This window comes from Ixodes scapularis, unplaced genomic scaffold, assembly GCF_016920785.2.
Source record: "Ixodes scapularis isolate PalLabHiFi unplaced genomic scaffold, ASM1692078v2 PGA_scaffold11__112_contigs__length_91849675, whole genome shotgun sequence".
Lineage (NCBI taxonomy): Eukaryota > Metazoa > Arthropoda > Arachnida > Ixodida > Ixodidae > Ixodes > Ixodes scapularis.
The window spans coordinates 87,693,780-87,711,751 of NW_024609837.1; the positions used below are offsets into that span (position 1 = coordinate 87,693,780).

Sequence of the window (17,972 nt, forward strand, 5' to 3'; positions counted from 1 at the left end):
CACCACAACTCTCAGTTCCTGCTTTCTGTTGAGCCGCCTGTTGAGCTCGCAGGCAAAAACAAACTTTTTGCTTACCTTTCCGTCCTAATAACAAGCTACCTATATGTTCTGGAACACTGGCACCTCAACCCTACCATTAATGCTACATTCTGGCAGAACCTGAGCCTCTGGCAATGCGTAGCTTAATATTGTGGCGGAAAATAACATTGGCAGGGCATGGGCTCCTAGCCCATGCCCTGCCGACATATGAAGGCCTTTTTCTTTTCCCCGTTGACTGGGGTTCTCGGCCCTGCGCTGAGGCAACCCACCTGCAGGGAATCACTGTCCTCCGCAAACCAGCGCAGCCTGTCAAGAAAGCCCTCCTGCCAGGCAGAGTCCTCGTAACACTGGACACCCTGTCCGTAGAGGTCAAACGGGTCGTCTCGACTGCGTGGAAAGCCCGTCATTATTACAGATCGAGTGCTGTATGTGTGGGAGAGTTACGGAAATCCCGTTGTTCTATGAACTTCAGAACTAGATATTCTGTAAAGAAAATTCTACGGCAATAGCCATTGATGGCGAGGTTTCGCAGTGGTGTGCGTGCAGAAACTTATCGACAGCGCTAAATTTAGAGGAAACGCTTCCTGCTAAATTTAGCAGGGAATTTCAGTGTCGTGTGACACTTATTCTCCCACAAGATTTAGCATTTTCCTGTTATATGCATATAATATATATATACCATAAAATCCCGTAAGAATGCCCACCTAATATGAAGAGATAAATGGTGAAAAACATAAGGTGAGCCATCTTTGGGGGTGCGGCGAGGAAACTTTATCAAAAACTAGTGATAAACACCAACGCCCCCACTACAAACCACGTGACACGGGACCTGCTACCGCAGATCGCGGACACGGTAAATTCGCTTCTCATGATGCGATCAACCTGCGGGAAAATCGCACAAACTCCTGTTTCACCGGAAAGGATACCGCAGGTTGCGGATGCAGCGGATTCAAGTTTCACGGTGAAATGAACTTGAAGAGACCCGCTACAAATTTGCCTGTTCAGGAACTGATATCACATGCGCAGATCACAAACAAAAAGGCGGGAATCTGCTACAAACTTGCATGTAACGAAAACAGTTACGGCAGATCGCGGATGCAGCAGATTCGCATTTCACGGTGCAATATACACGCAAGAACAACTCACTTGTTACTGAAACCAATACCGCATGCGCAGATTGTTGACAAAAACACGGGAGCCTGCTACAAACTCGCTTGTCGCACAAACTAGGACGCAGATTGTGCGGTTGATGCAATTCCCGCCGGACATCATGTGACATCTGACGGGAATCGGGGGGTGGACGATGTTTCGGAATTTTCATGTTACGGATATTTAGCGAGAAACACGGGATGGGCAATCTATAGAGGGGAGGGCATCCTTAAGGGATCTTACAGTAGAGCGGAAAAGTTTGACCACTAACAGTGGTGTGATTGGCCTAAGTCATTTTGGAGCACATTTCGGAGCAGCCAAAACAGTGCTTTGGAGCAGCAAATGTGGCCTTTGGAGCAACCAAAACAGTGTTTTGGAGCAGTAAAAGTGGCTTTTGGAGCAGCCAAGACAGTGTTTCGGAGCAGAGAAAGTGGCTTTTGGAGCAGATATTCTTAGTAAAACAAAAATATTCGTTTTAAGTGCTGCACAAATGAAGGGCACTTTGTGTTGTGACTTGTGTAGTGTTCTAATGTGACGTTTTGTGACGGAACTCGCTGCTTGTGTTTCTACTGCTGAGACATCCCACAAGTATACAGTGCTGTAGTTGTTGCCAAGCAGTTCCGAAAAACCGCTTACCACCGTTTTCCTGGTTCCCGACGAACCAGATTTTCGTCAAAAGTAAGCAAACGTAAAACTATGGATTGCAAGCGTCCCGGCTGGTGCCCCTGTCGTGCAATCAAGTTCGCAAACACGTGAGGACGACTTCAGCAGGCTAGCAGTTGCGCGTCCTTTGTCGCGCGAGCGTAGACAACGGCTGTACGATCGCAACTGAAACCATGCCACTCTGCTGCGTCGCCAACTGATTCCCGAAATTGTACGCAAAATGTAACTGTCAAGCATAAGACGAAAAACAGTCCAGCGGAGAGTTCTCGTCAGGGAGGCAAACAAGGTACAAGCTACATGCATAAAAAAAGCAAAATAAATCTGAGCGCTCCGATGCAAGACATTGCAAGCGAGGGTCAAAAAGTTCTTGAGTGTTTTGTGCAACAACTGAACTCGAAACAAACAAGCGCGCAGTGCAGGCTCAGCGCAGATAATGCCATTCTTTGCTTCAGCTCGCATCTCTTCAACTTTCTTATTGCGGCAGATTTTTTACGTAGCGGAATCCCTCTCGAAAGAAAGCCCACCGAGAGGAACCTAGGTAATCAAAACTTCGACACAGCAGTCTTTGAGTTGAAGAGGGATTTTCGTTGTAACGTATGATTTAAATAAGAACAGGAATGTTGATGAAGATGTGGTGGTACTTGGTTTCATTTTAGAAAGCGACATGTCAGCAGCGACGTGGAGACGGCAACACCCTACGTCACGCGACTATGATGACTGGAAGGCAGGGACCAAATATAGTTTTCCTACGGCTGTTGCTTTCAGGAACGAGTGCTTCAGTTCACAAAGTAACCCTACCATGCAAAAGAGCAGTTTCATTTCACAGCATGACGGCATGGCTGGTACACCGTACGCTATAGCGTCGGAGCTTCCGCACACACCCGCCGTCTATCGTTAAAAATATATAAAAAAAGACGCGAGATGAGACGACGAGAGCGCGAAACGTCAGATGGCGGCAAAACATGCAGAATCGGATGGACAATTGATGCAGGGTACTTCGTGTTGGCCGGCCTAGAGTTACTGGGGTTGTGTTCCAAATCTTACCCAAATGAATCCGAGTTACTCCAGCGGGTTGTGTCACGTGACAACACAGATTGAAAAACGCTGGGTGCGGGTAGGTTTAGGAACGCCAAGGTAGAAAACCTTTACCCTGGAGAATGATTGAGTAAATTTTGGAACACGGCCTAGGTCGGCCGTTTGTGCCACGTAACACATGCTTGCTCAATTACGGTGCTCAGTTTACTTTGGGGTTTGAAAGGCGATCGGAATTGTTTTTTTTGGCGCAGGCTTGGCGCAGATTACCCATATTTTGGCCAAATGTAGCAGGATGTAGCAGGGTTAGCCCCTTGGCGCATTTTGGCGCAATTGGCGCAGCAATCACATCACTGCACTAAATTCAGTGAGGAAATTGTGACATTACACATAAATAAGAGGTTGCATAACGAACGATGCTACATTCACATCAACCACCACCCCAGCCTCAGCCCCAGCCCCAGCCCCAGCCCCAGCCTCAGCCCCCCCCCCCCCCCCCCCCCCCCTCCCCGATTTTCTTCGGACATCAGGCACCTGTCCGACGAGAATCACACCAACCATGCGATCTGCGGTGCCCGTATGTCTGGCAAGCGAGTTCGCAGCAAGCTCCCGCGCTTTTGTCCGCAATCCGCACGCAATATATTGGTTCCTGTGGCAAGCAAGTTTGTAGTCGGTGTCTGCATGTTTGTCGCACCGTGAAACATGAACCTGTTGCATCCGCAGTCTGCAGTATCCTTTTCCGTAACACAGGAGCTTGTAGCGAATTCCTGCATATTTATTGCATCGTGAAACGCACGTTTGCCGTGTTCACGATCTGCGGTATCGGTTCTCAAGTAACATGGTTTGTAGCGGGTGCCCCTGTGTTCATCATTAATTTCTGCCAAAGTTTTGCCATCTGATCTCCAAAAATAGCCCACCTCATATTTTTCAACAGTTGTCTCTTCAATATGGGTGGGCGTCCTTACGGGATTTTAGGGTAGTCTAGCACGTCTCCGGGTACGCCCCACGAGCGGTGACATTTGTCCCGAGAGTACACGGGGGTTTCTTCTTGGCACGGCGGTTGCCTCGTGGGAGAGGAACTAGAGGGCCGTCCTTAGCCACCACAATGCTAACGGTGGCCTTTTGATGGCTGGTGAAGGAAAATTTCGGAGACAGGCACCGATGCGAAGCATTGGCATTCCAGACGTTAATTTACTTCATTGTTGCTCAATTTCAGCGTGACGAGACTTTAAACTTTGATGAGCTATACATTTGAGGGTGCCATGTAAATCCTTGGAATGCTCAGCTTCAGCATGCCCCAGACAGCTTGTGACAAATAAAATGCGTTGAACTTCGTCAAGCATTTTATTCAACTAAGTGCCTCGTACACGTATAGTTTCTTGATGGCATCAAAATTGAAACATACAGAAAAAAAAGCTCGACGTACGATTAGGCATTTGTTACGAGTTCTGAATACGAAAGCATGCAAGCCGCTCATCCGCTCCCTTTGTTGTTTGCTGCGTACTAGCGCGCACGCGCGCTTCGGCATCTCGAAAGTTATGGTGCAGTGGCCAATGGGAGCCCCGGTCGACGCGCGCCAGCCAATGGAATTGAAGGTGAATCACCCGACTGCGGCGGAAGCTAGGAGCCGTTTTCGCGCTTCAAACTGATGACGTCAGCTCGCTCCATGAGACAGTTAATGCTTTCGCATAACCGTACAGCAAAGAACACCGCAAACTTTCGTACACCCATTGTTGACGAAGAGGTACTTGATTTTAACCGCCATTAGCATACAAAAATTAAGACTGATATTTGAGCCACTAGATCGCGCTGAATTTATGAAAGGGTCTACTGTGACGTCACCCGACTGCAACGTCATGTGCAGCGTTTCCCCACTAAACTTAGTGGAGGAATTCTGACATCATATGACGACATTATCTCTGTGCCGTTACCGAATTTCGGATGGTTCTGGAGAACGATGCTGTAATGTCTCTGGGGGGGCAGTGCGCAGTACCTCGGCTTCCACCTCCATTCAATTGCTAGACGTGACGAGTGACTGGCATTTTTTTCTAATGACGAGGAAGGCAGTGAAGTTCTCTTATTCAAACAAGGTAGCATACGACGGAGGCTTTGAATTTTGTCATATGCCGCAGAGAATTCCAGGGCCTATGTCGCACCCACGGCATTTTGAGCCGACCTCACTCACACTCAAGATCACCCCAGTTTTTCTCATTGAAATTCACTCACACTGACAATCACAGTCATCATGCTCAGATCATCATGGTCATCAGACTCACAGCTCATCATGGTCATCACACTCACAGCCCACTGCAATCGTCATGCTCACACCTCGTCGTCAGTCATCACATTTACAGTCTCATAAAATACCACCACACCCACGCTCATGAGTTTTTGGAATTCACGCTCTCACTCACTCATGACATCTCAAAACATATGCCCACACTCACACTCACGAGTTCCCAGAAATCACACTCACACTCTTGAGTTTTCAGAAGTCACGCACAGACTCCTGCTCATAAGTTCTCAAACCTCAAGCTCACACTCGCAATTTCCCATTTCCTGAGACTCGTAACGTCACTCATGCTCATCTGATATCTGCGATGAGTGTGAGTGAGCGTGAGTGGTCGCACTTATAAGTGAGGAATACCAAGGTACGGCCCACGGTGACGTTACGGAATTTCCACTGCTCTCACGGGATCCAGGCGACAACGTAGACCATTCCTCCCCTACATTTTCCTTAATGTGCATTATTCCTCATAATCCAAAGTGCTTGCAATGTCAGAGGGCATTCTTTTGCAGCTTCACCCATCTATGAAGCCCACGTGCTAAGCAAGGATTACTCCCTCGATGTGACTAACATTATCATCATCATCACTTACTCCTCTCATACACTTGTACACCAGGGAAAGTCAGGAACCCAGGTCACCTTAATATCATAAATTAAGGTACCGTGTTTATTCAAATATAAGTCAAGCTTTTTTTTTTTTTTCGGAAATCGTGATCAAAGAATTTTGACCTACATTCGCGACCAAATTTTGCGACCCTACCGGAGGCATGAAGCTATCGAGTCACCGAGCCGGCGTTGTCGTAGAGCTGTGCCACTTCTTATTTCAAAAAGCTTTTGGTAACCGAAATGGCCCGCCGCCCGCGGTGGCCGGTGCCGCTATCGCGCGCACCCCTCGGGCGTCGGATTTCGACATAGCGCCTCTAGCGTTCCCCTTGCTGGGCAACGGGGAAGGAGAGGAACGCGATGCGCCATGCACTTTGCCTTCCATCCTCGCAAACGCGCACAAAAAGAAAAAAAAAAAAAAAGTTACTTTTGTTAGTTGCTTGAGGCGGCTCGGCTCGCGTGTTGCTCATGGCGACCCGGCGGCTTTGCTTGCGTCTTTGTAGTTTGTCTTTCGTCGCTTCGCACCTTCTTTCGTTTCTTGTCATTTTACAACGGTGTCAGTGAAGTATTTCTGCGAATTTGCGAGGATGTCTACCAAGCTGACGAAGCTTCGAACGACGATGACATGTCCAGAAGTTCTGACGGTGATTAAGTTTTTGGCATCGCCCCGTGATTTAGCTGAGGGTGATGTAAAAAAAGGTTTGTTTCTTTCTTTTGCCCAAAATTTCCCCTGTTCTTAAAAATAAAAAAAAAGGTTGACCTCTATTTGAATTTTTTTTTTTATTCCCAATGGGTCTAATAAATAGGGTTCGACCTATTTTCGAGTAAATACGGTACACAGACCAACACTGTTGGCACAAACAAGCAATTGGCAGTTTTTTTCTTCGAATCAAAAGGCCATCATAAAATTTACTAGTGTGGTGGGAAGTGCCTACTTAGGACACTAACGTATATAGGTGGTAAACTTAGGCATCCACCAGTACCACTTTAAAGTAAAATGCAAGGAAGTTTCAATATTCTGTTCGCACTAATAAAGCCGTGCAGTGTACCTTGAGTAAGGCTGCACCAACGAACACAGACAGTAACAAAAAGACTTTGCCTCCGAGTCTGCATGAGTGGCTACAGACACGTGCAACTCCGCTGAAGAACACAACACACCTGTTGTGATGGTATCCATGAACCAGATTCACTGTCTTGGGGTGAAAGTCGACCTTCAGGAAGTCCGTCCAATGCCGCGCCAGGTCGTTGGGCGGCGGGATCTCGCTTGCACCACCGACATTGGTCAGGTCGGCTGAAACGACCCCAAAAAGAAATCTTGATAGTTACGTCTAGGGCCACCAAATAAGAGTAAAGACACTTCAGCCATGAATGGATGGATAAATGCTAAGGGCTGTACCATTTCTAATGGGCGGTAGCTTGCGCCACCTAGTATAAAAACTTTTAAAATCTTAATGCTTAAAGCTATTGCTGCCAGTTATCTGAAGCTTTATCTGGAATCGCAGGAAATGCCTTTCTGTCCTCGAAAAATGTTAAAACTGTTTGCAATGAAGCAAAATGACGTCGTCCGAGCTTTCTGACTACGTATGTAAGCTCAGGAAGTTATGTTTTAGGATCGTAATAATGGCCAATCATGCTTGCTTTGTAGTTGGCAACAAGATGGTGGCTCCCACCAGACGAACAGGAAATGGGGGTGTCTATGCTGTAAGCATTCAGTGGCTCTAGCCATGTTGACAAAAGAGAAGTGCAAGCCAACAAATTATGTAGACTCCCCCCAACTCAATCTCTGATGGTTTCCATTTCCGGCTAATCCAAACAAATAAAAGATATTGGGCTGGCTAGACTTTCTTCCAATGCATCGACAAATTGCTTCAATTAAAACCCAAAATTAGGCTAATTCATACTTTGGACAGGATCTCAAAGCTGAGAACCCAAGGTTTTTTAGCTTTGAGTTTCATTCAGTTCCTGAGAACCCATAGTTTCTGTGGCATTCAGACACCACGGAAAGGCTCCTACCTCGGCAAATGTCTTTGTCCTCGTCGGAGCTAAAGCTGCGTAAGCTCTGAAACGGGACGACATTGGTTAGTCAACACTGTTAACTACAGCAGGTACAAGACGAAAAAAAGGCACGGTCGCTAAAAACCTTCTCAGCACTCAGTGGCTCACCCATGTTATCGACGCTTTTACGATTCCTACCGATTTTCCTACAGAATTAAGCTGAATTAGAGAATCCTGCTGCAGGTAGATACTGCAGATTGTTGGCTATCCACAAAAAGCGTTTCCAATCCACTCAGTTTGCAGCCACATAATAACAATTTTTAAGTTAGTCTCTCCTAAGCTAATAGATTGATAAGATCATAGGAGACGATTCCTGGACATCTGTGTCTTTCTTTATTATTCCCCCATCGAACTTCCAAAATTAATGAACAATAGCTTTGAAAGTGATTACACGAATAAGCTGTAAGAAAGGAGCTGAGGACCCAGCAACTTGTCAGGGGCCTGCATCCCATTAATCTCCATTCAGCCTTCATTCTCCGGTCTCAACCCAAGTCCAAAAGCTAATTCAGACATATGCATCGGCTGCATCCACATCAACCAAAATGGCAGCAGCAGCAAGAACACCAGGACAGGTGACTCATATTATTATTATTTATTCATTATACCTTCAAAGCCGAAATATTACAAAGAGGGTGGGGATTTTGGATTACAAACACAATTAAAAGTTAAATAGGCTCGCAACGAGAATAATTAGCTAGTGCAGCATTAAACATATACTAATCTCCAATTGTCGGTATTGTCTCCGACTGTCGTCACAAAGCTGCTCCTTGAATCTTGCAATGTCGCATACGGCAAATGATCTTCCCTGTGACTACAGGTTGTTTCTGTCGTTTCAAGCATCCTGAGTGCAACAAATGCAACTGTCTGAACCAGGCATAATGGCCGGCTAGATTGAGTGACATCTTTGCGGTCACTGTCACTGTGTCATTGACCTCCAAAGACTTTTGAGGCAGTAAGCGCAAGCAGACGAAATTGCTGCAAACTAAAAATGCACCTTGCAAAGTAAATAGACGTTACCGCCACCGAGACGAACCGCTATGTCTCCCAGGTTCTTGGCTTATCAAGCTTCACTATCATGGATTCGCTTGTGGCGAAAGCAACCCGATCTGTAGTCTGTGTAGTCATTTACAGTTTATAAGCTAAGCTTTTTAACACAGAATGTGTTCTTTGAGTCAAGTTCAATGAGAATTGGTCACAAAAGAATTGTCAAAAAAGGACTTGTGGTGTCATGAGACACCATGATATCATCATGATGTCATGACATCATGATGTCACACAACATGACAACATCATGGTGACATCACATCATTACGTTACAGGATGTCATGATGACGTGACCATTATGTCATACAGTTTCATGATGTCATAATGTTGCATCATGAGGTCATGTGACCTCATGACACCACACACACGTTCCGTGCTCCCCGGTCGTAGTCAGCATGATCAAGCAGGTGGAATCTTTTCGTTAGCATGACTACTTGAGCAGCTCTGCTCGTTGATATTTGTGTGCAAGATATATGGCGCATTGTGGGAAACTAGATCTAGTCATGCATCTTTTACTACAGTGCACGTTCCAGGCACTGCAATACAACCGACCGAGACAAGAGTGGTCTTGAAGCCTCCTGCGACTGCTTACGACCGGCTGCGCAGCGGTGCAGTTGCTCGAAAGCCGCCGCAAGAGGCTTCAAGATCGGTCGAAGTCAAACGCAAGTGTGAGAACGGGCCTTTAAAGGAGTAGTGCAACGATTTTGAGGTTGAAAGAATTCACCGTTTACATTTTTCATATTGGCTATTGTTCTATAAGTAAACAAAAACATGCATCCTTCCCCTAAAATACAGCGATTCTGATGCGTAATCTCAAAGGAAAAAAACAAATTATTTGCCGATCTGCAGCCGCATGTGGCGGTTACAGGAACTGCTGTGTGACATACTCTGGGTGATGTCGTTTGTAAGTTAGCGATTTGTGCAATTTTGTGCTCAATTTAAGGTTATTTTCTAAAAATCTTGTCATTTAAGCGTAGAGCGACACACAAAAAATCTAGTATTATTCCTAAAATTTATTGAATTGTCATGAAGCCTTCTACTGGAAGTGAACAAAACCACCCCCCCCCCCCCCCCCCCCCTGCACAGCCACCCTCCCAGTCGTTCCCGGGTTTGTTTCTGCTGCATCTCAGATAGCATCTTGTTTCCGCACCCAGCTAAAAATTCCCACTAGATCCAACTGGAATTCCAACTAGTTTTAATTGGAATTAATTGGTTTTAATGGGTTTCAGTTGAAAGCACACTGGCCAATGGGTCTCACCAATTGGAATAATTTTTCCAGTTGGAACTTGAATGTGTTCTAAATGGTTCCCGTTGGTTCCCATTGGCAGTGACCAATTGGTTGTCCGAAAGCCTAACTGGTGGTGTGATTGGCCAAAGCCGTTTTGGAGCACCTTTTGGAGCAGCCAAAACAGTGTTTTGGAGCAGCGAAAGTGGCTTTTCGAGTAGCCAAAACAGTGTTTCGGAGCACCAAGTGGAGCACCAAAAGTGGCTTTCGGAGCAGATATTTTTAGAAAAATAAATAAAAATATTCGTTTTAGGTGCTGGACAAACGAAGGGCACTTTGCTCGCCGCGATAAACAAATTATGGTCAAGTTCGATCACCTAGGAGTCTTTCAGGGTGTAACTAAAATGTCAATGACATGACACATTTTGCAATGCTTCAGCTAAAGTATACATATATATGCACCCACTATAGATAGATAAGAACCCATCTTCACATATTAAAATTTATTTGAAAACCAAACTTCACATATTAAAATTTATTTGAAAATGACCAGCTGAGTAGTAAATATCACAGCATTAGGTTGGCTAGTGATATAATATAATAAATGGAAGCAGTCTCCGACTGATGAAACACATAGCCTTTGCAGTGCAATGCGAAATTGCACACAAGAAAAAGGTGCATTACAACTAGCGGGTATTTTTTGTTTTTTTGGAACTTTCTGCAGGGCTGCTGCAAGCTTCGCTTTGGCTTAGGCTAGTAATGAATGTCCACATTCAATGTCTCCAAAGAGACATTGAGACATCCCACAAGTGTACAGTGCTGTACGCGTTGCCGAGCGATTCCGAAAAACCACTTGCCACCGTTTTACTGATTCCCGACGTGCCAGATTTTCGTCAAAAGTAAACGTAAAACAGTGGATTGAAAGCGTCCCGGCTTTTTGCCTCATTCGTGCAATCATGTTTGCATGCGCGTCAGGGCAACTTCGGCAGGCTTGCAACAGCACGTGCTTCGTCGCGCGAGCGGAGACGGCTGTTCGATCGAAACCGAAACCATGCCTTTCCACTCTTTCGCCAACTGGTTTCCAAAAATGTACGCAAAATGTAACTGCCCAACATGCGACAATAAAGAGTCCAGCGGCACGTGCTTGCAAGGCCGGCATGCGAGGTACAAGCTAAACATACAGAAAAAAATAACCTGAGCGCATCGATGCAGGACATCGCGAGTCAGGGTCAAAACGTTCTTGGAGCACTTTGTGCAACTGAACTCGAGACAAACAAGCGCGCTGTGCGGGTTTAGCATGCAGATATTGCCTTCTTTGCTTTAGCTCACTTTTTTTCACCAACTTTCTTTTGCGACAGATTTTTCATGTGCCGGGGTCCCCCTCGAAAGAAAGCCAACTTCCACACAGCAGTCGTCGAGTTAAAAAGAGATTTTGGTAGTAGCGTATGTTTTAAACAAGAACAGGAATGTTGATGAACATGCGGCAGTCTTTATGTTTCAGTTTAGGAAGCTCCATATCTGTAGCGACGTGCGGACTGGCCGGCAGGGACCAAATTGTTTTCCCACCTTTCAGAAGCGAGTGCTTCAGTTCAAAAAGTAACTCCCGCCGCGCAAAAACGTAATTTCGTTTCACAGCGTGACGGTATGGCTGGTACCCAGTACACTAGCGTCTGAGTGTCCGCACAAACCCGCATCTATCGCTGAACAAAAAAAAAAAACGCGAGACGAGATTTACGAGACGACGAGAGCGCGAAAGAAGAGACGGCGGAAAAAATGGGTGGTTCTCATTAGAACCCGTTCGCATTTCTACCTTCTCGTTTTTACCTTCTCATTTCAACCCAGCGCAAAACAACTTTCGCGTTTCTCCCTTTCTCATTTAAACCGTTCTCAAAACAAACTTTCAGGTTTTGACCCTTCTCAAAACGACTTTTCTCATTTTAACCTTTCTCATTTCAAATTTTCTCAAAACATACTTTCTGATTTTGACCATTGTCAGAAAGACTTTTCTCATTTTAACCTCTCTCCTTTCGAACCCAAATTAATCCAACATCATGATCTCGCAACCTTCCTGCGGTATTTATGGCGAATTCGGGTATTTAATTGCCTTCAAGCCCTTGCCTGTGGCACCGGCGACCAAAAACGCGCCAGCGGCGCATCACGTAACTCTCCCCACTCGAATGCAAAGCACAATGAACTGGCGTTTTTATTTGACTGGGTCGCGAGTTAGCTCTGTGAACTTCTTCGATCGTTCTATGGTACCATGAGCACGCTGCATACGCCAACAACATAAATTACGACTCTTTGAGATGTGTGTAAACAGAAGCGGCTTCACAAAACTTTTCAAAATATTGGCGCTACCACAGTCCGTACAGCTGACAGAATATTAAAATATAAAATCGATGAAAGGGCAGATGTACAAATCAGTGTGGTGCTGCCCGCACGCGCGTCAAATTCAATAAAATTCATTTGGATTTTCGATTAACTGTTGCCACGGAGGCTTGCCAGCGTCGCTTTCCATATTCTGTTTACTGTTAGTAGATCAAGAGTTTTAGTAGATCGTTCCCATGACTCCGATAACGATACCCGATACTCCGCCACCGCCTCCCTTGCGCATGCATAGTATTGCTATCGGGGCTATCGGGGGTATCGGAACGATCTACTAAAACTCTCTAGTACCTTTTTTGGAATCCTCAGTCTTCTCATTGCACCCGCCCTCCTTGAAATTGTAATGCGTGTTCAAGTTTCAAACTGCATCACTAGGCATACTTTTTTTTACAGCGGTGTAATAACTTGTTATTGCAGAGTTGTAAAATAAAGTGATGTATGATGCAGCCCATGTCTCAGAGCAAACATACCTTGCTCAGGCTTGATAAATTCTTCCAAAGATGTTGACTTTCTTTGAAACATAAGTTATCTTTCTCTTCATTCTTTTTGCTATCTTGTCTCAGAGCACAAAAGGGTGCCTGTCTCAATGGCTTCATTTGCCACTCAAACCCGCTATTTGCCGCCTCAGCGAGCATTGTTTCGTTTGGTTCCCTATCCCGATTCTGATGTGGCGATACCGGATACAGTCTGGCAGACAAGCTGCCCGACCTCTTGGAGCTCGAGAAAACTTCTGCTGGTAAATTGCCGGTACACGCCTGAGAAGCGCAACCCGAAAAGCTTGCACGCGCCAGCCTTTGACCACGCGAACGCCCTTGCCGAAGATATGGGAAAAATTTTTTTCAGGGAAAATTACCACCCGAATTGGCCATTACAAGCAATAACACACGACTAGCACAATGATCCATCCGCTTCACACGACGACATCTTAACCGACATACAGCGACAGAAGAGAAATGAAGTACCGAATCTGCGCTAGCACTTTTGAAACCACGTCACCATGTGACCATGTAGCTACGTCAACAGACTCGGGGTGGCACGCAAGCATAAGGAAATTTGTTTCATGTGCTATGCAAGAGATGGTGCCGCTTCGCTTCATCTTCAACCTTCATCCTCAACTGTTTTCCCTTCTTTCTATACCTCACTACGGTGTTCAAATGACAACGGGTTCAAATGAGGAAGGGTCGAAACGTGAAAGGTTAAAACGCGAAGGGCGTTTTGCGAATGGGTTCAGACGAGAAGGGTTCAAATGAGAATGGGTTCAAATGAGACGGGTATAAATAAAAAGGGGTCGAAACGCGAAAGGTTAAAACGAGAAGGGCATTTTGCGAATGGGTTCAAACGAGAAGGGTTCAAATAAGAATGGGTGGTTTCGAGATACACCCGAAAAAACAATGCGAGACCGGATGGACGATTGATGTAACTAAAGCAAGGGTGCAGGCGAGCTGGTTCAATACTGACATTGGAGTTTTGTGCCTGTCCTACGTCCCTTCTTTTCCCCGGCTCCAGAGTTACAATGCCACGATTGATGCAGGGTACTTTGTGTCGGGCGGCCGCTTGCGCCACCTAGCTGACACATGCTCAATGACGGTACTCAGTTTAGTTTCGGTTTGAAAGGTGACCAAAATTGGTTCTTTGGCGCAGGCTTGGCGCAGATTACCCATATTTTGGCAAAATGTAGCAGGATTAGCCCCTTGGCGCAGTTTGGCGTAATTGGCGCAGCAATCACATCACTGCAATTGGAATCTAACGGGAATTTTCAACTGAGCATGAGTGGGAGCGCATATACAATGACGGAAAAGAAGAATCTCGTGAGCCAACGCGCTAGCGATGATCGAACTGCTTGGTCTACCCAACGGTCAGCCGATGTCTTGTTCTGTGCCAAGAGCCCACCTTGTGTAAATATTTGTAGATGGATTAAAGAGCTTCAGCAACTTCTCGAGTAATGTCTAGCAGTCTGGTTTGTATGAGGAGTAGATAAGAGTCTGAATTTTCGTTTTCTCAAGTTTCTCAACGTATGATCGTATCGTCCGTTGCAATCATGGGCAATGCCTACCGGGTGTGGTGTTGTGTCGTGCCCGAATCAGAGTCCACTGTTCGTAAACCAAATCCTCCTTTATTATCGTCTACCGCGCAAAAAACGCCTCAGGGGCGTGGTGTCAGAGCTTAACACGCCATGGCGTTGACAGAAAGTTCAGAATCACAAGAGGACCGCTGGAGGACCAAGAAACAGAGGTCACAGAGCCCATACGGAAGTGAAATGATCCCCCAGAGATGTCACGGTGCACGTGACTCGGAAGTACTCTGTCGCCGATGCACAAGCTGAGAGGTGCCAAAATCTTCCATCTTTGCCATTGTTTTAAAATAAAAACTAGCGCACGGAAGCAGAAACGGTCTTCCCTCTTGAATACAGAAATGACCGAGTCCAACTCCCACAATTATTTGGCCGAAGTTCGAAAATTGTCGCACCGCCCCCTTAAGCGGGGAATGCTAAACTTCCGCCAGCCAAGGCTTTCTGCTACTCACCTGGTCCCTGGAATGGCTGCTGGAACTTTTCGGCACAGGCTCCGTCTTGTGAATGGTTACCTTGCCAGACCTGCCAATGTGATGCAGAGAAACAAAAAAGGACCCTCAGCCATCAGGAGGGCTCGAAAAGGTTAGATAGGCAGGTTTTTGAGATCGTGTTTTTTGGCACAAACTCAATCTATGCAACCTAAACATCCTAGTATGTCGAAAATTCCAATCGAGCAAGGCTTCTTTTCGTATTCAAAACGCAACCAAACATTACAGCGCGCCCCTTGTTCTGATATATATATATATATATATATCTCGGAATGGGGGCGTTTTCAGTGCCATGAACTTCCAGGGGCTAGGCGACTTTACTTGAACAGCACGGACTCTACTCCACACATTCTTCTGACATAACCAGCTCAGTAACAACACTGCATGTAGTTGAGTAGAAAAAACGAGTCAGGTCAAAACTTTCATTAGCCATCAGAGAATAAAACCAACTCGATCATACTTTACTAAGAGCACCACCATCACTTAATTCCTATATCTAGATACAGTCAAACTTGCATATATCGAACTCGCAAAAAAATCGGGAATAAGTTTGATTAGCGGGTAATTCGATATAACAGTTTTAATGAATTTGACTCACAAAAATCCACTTTCTGCTGACATATTACACAATGAAATAGTCTTGCATCTCCTGCTGTTTTTTCTTCATTGCATCCGCGATAACAATATTTTTCTACGTATCGACGGACTCCAAAATGCTGAGGCCGCTGCCTTCTATATTCGTGCATTAGCGCCGAACTACGCCGAGAGCACGGAGCACGTCCAAGCAGGAGCACCTTCTCCTGCAGAGCAAAGTTTTGCTCTGCAAGTTGGCTTTCCCCTACGGCAGGCGGCTGCGTTGGGGGAAAGCCAGCTAGCAGAGCAAGCTGGCTTTTTTTTCTTCCGCACGGCTGCGTCAACCGGAAGAAAAAATAATATTCTTTTTTGCGGACGGAGCGGGGAGAGGGAGCACGAAGCACCCTCTCCCCGCTCCCTCCGCAAAAGAGATTTTTTTTTTCTTCCGGGTGGAAGAAAAAAGAAAAAACCAGCGTGCTCGGCACGCTGGCTTTCCCCCAATGCGGCCGCTGGCGTTGGGGAAAAGCCAGCTTGCAGAGCAAAACGACGCTCTTGGCAGTTTTAGTAACCGCTAGTTTTTGCTATATATTATCATTATATATTATATTAGTTGCTACAGCTACTAACTGTAAGTAACCATAGTTTTTGCTATGTATTATCACTGTAACATTACTGTTCACAAAAAATTGTACGATATAAGGGATAATTAGATGTAAACGGGTTCGATATAGTCGGGTTTGACTGTATTCTCTTACACTACGATTAATAATGTAAAGTGTCTTGGTTTTGAGAATTTCATTACCCTTGTGTATTTGTGTGAAAATTTTATATTTAAGATGTTTTACTTTTCCCAATTACCGTAAAACCCCCAGAGATAGCCCACCTAAAATAGAAAGCAAATCGGGTGAAAATAAGCAGTGTTCTAACTTTCAGTATGCTATCGAGAAAGGTGAAAACAAATGCTAATTTCAGGTCATGCGTCCCTGCCAAACTTGTTATTGTGGCGAGGGGCAATGAAGCAAAGATAACTGTACTTCCCAGCTAGCAATGTTCGCTTATATCCCACCATAGCTAACTAGCCGCATTTATGTCCAAGTCATCATTGATTCGGGCACTACAATTACTAATAGAGGGCTATCTCTTGGTGTTTAAAACAAAATTGCAAATCAAGTCAAAAATAGGGGTGGGTTATCTTTCGAGGGTGGGCATCTCTCAGGATATTATGGTAGTACTACACATAAGAATATTTAAGTGACTGATCCACTTATGACGTTCATGTTCTACTCAAGATGCATGTACTTTGTTTTATATGCGTATGTTCAATCCAGTTAAAATCCCTCGTGGGATTTACAGTATCTTACAGTATTTTTAAATAAATAAATAACAAGTTAGCTAAAAGAGCAACGCCAAGCCAATTTACGAGGGCATTTTCCCGTTATTTGATCCGCGACCAATAAAAAGATATTTGCACGGATGAAGCAGATGACACGCAAGCTGCATTGGGAGCGTCAGACACCCATGGGGGCACACCGTTCCGCTTGACAGCTGTCTGGCGACGCCACCAATGACAACGTCCATGCTATGCCGCATAGCGAAGCACTCCCTGCTCCAATCTATTCTAATGCGGTACTGGAGTCTTGGTTGCGTCTGCACCTTCTCGCAGCCGTGTTTCTCCATCTCGCTCCGAAGTAAACATTTGGCACCTTGACATTCCAAGCCTACTTACGTCCAGCGCTGCTCTGCGTGTGCTTCCCATCATTCCACCAGCAGGAGTTGCTCGAAGCTCTTGTTTAATCGTGTGTCCCGCAGTTGTGAGCGGCAACGCTGGCAACATGCACTACATTTACTATTTACATGAGCTGGAAGATGCCCCTACGAAGTGTTTCTGTGTTTGGAGGCTTCGAAATCACTACGGAATAACAATCACCAGTGATAGTAATTGATTGAGTCTACCTGACACATACTTTTCGTTCCCCTATCACATTGCTCTACGCTTGCTGGCGGAATGAATAGGCGTACTGGAATTAAGACGATTGCGGCACGTTTTGCAGGCGCATAGAGGGCATGCGTGTCCTCAATTTTCTGGTCTAATGTAAAAAGTTACCGCCGACCGTGACCCTGAACGTTTTGTGTAGCGTTCTGCTCGGGTTGGCTGGCATTAGTTATAAACTAATGTTGGCTGCTACACTATGTAGCCAACCTTGCCAGTTCGGCCACTGCCTACGCGAAACGCTTCGTCTAGGAGTCGCTCCGTGGCGATACTGTCATGCTGCACGCTTCCAATACTAAAACAAGGTATGCACCGGGTATGCGGAGTGGAAGTTTGTCCACTTCTTGGCAGGGGTTGCTGCAATGTCA

At 45.7% G+C, this 17,972-nt stretch overlaps 1 protein-coding gene across 4 annotated transcripts in view; it reads right to left on the reverse strand.

Annotated features, from left to right (window-relative positions):
- Positions 1–17,972, reverse strand: part of LOC8043646 (protein misato homolog 1) — a 78,143-nt gene that overhangs the window by 35,415 nt on the left and 24,756 nt on the right. For all 4 annotated transcript variants that reach the window (XM_029992790.4, XM_040220128.3, XM_040220130.2 and 1 more), the window contains 4 exons: positions 15,006–15,075; positions 7,787–7,832; positions 6,932–7,064; positions 309–426 (listed from right to left, as the gene is read on the reverse strand). In XM_029992790.4, coding sequence (XP_029848650.3) covers positions 309–426; positions 6,932–7,064; positions 7,787–7,832; positions 15,006–15,075 — 367 coding nt within the window. The remainder of the gene's footprint in view (positions 1–308; positions 427–6,931; positions 7,065–7,786; positions 7,833–15,005; positions 15,076–17,972) is intronic.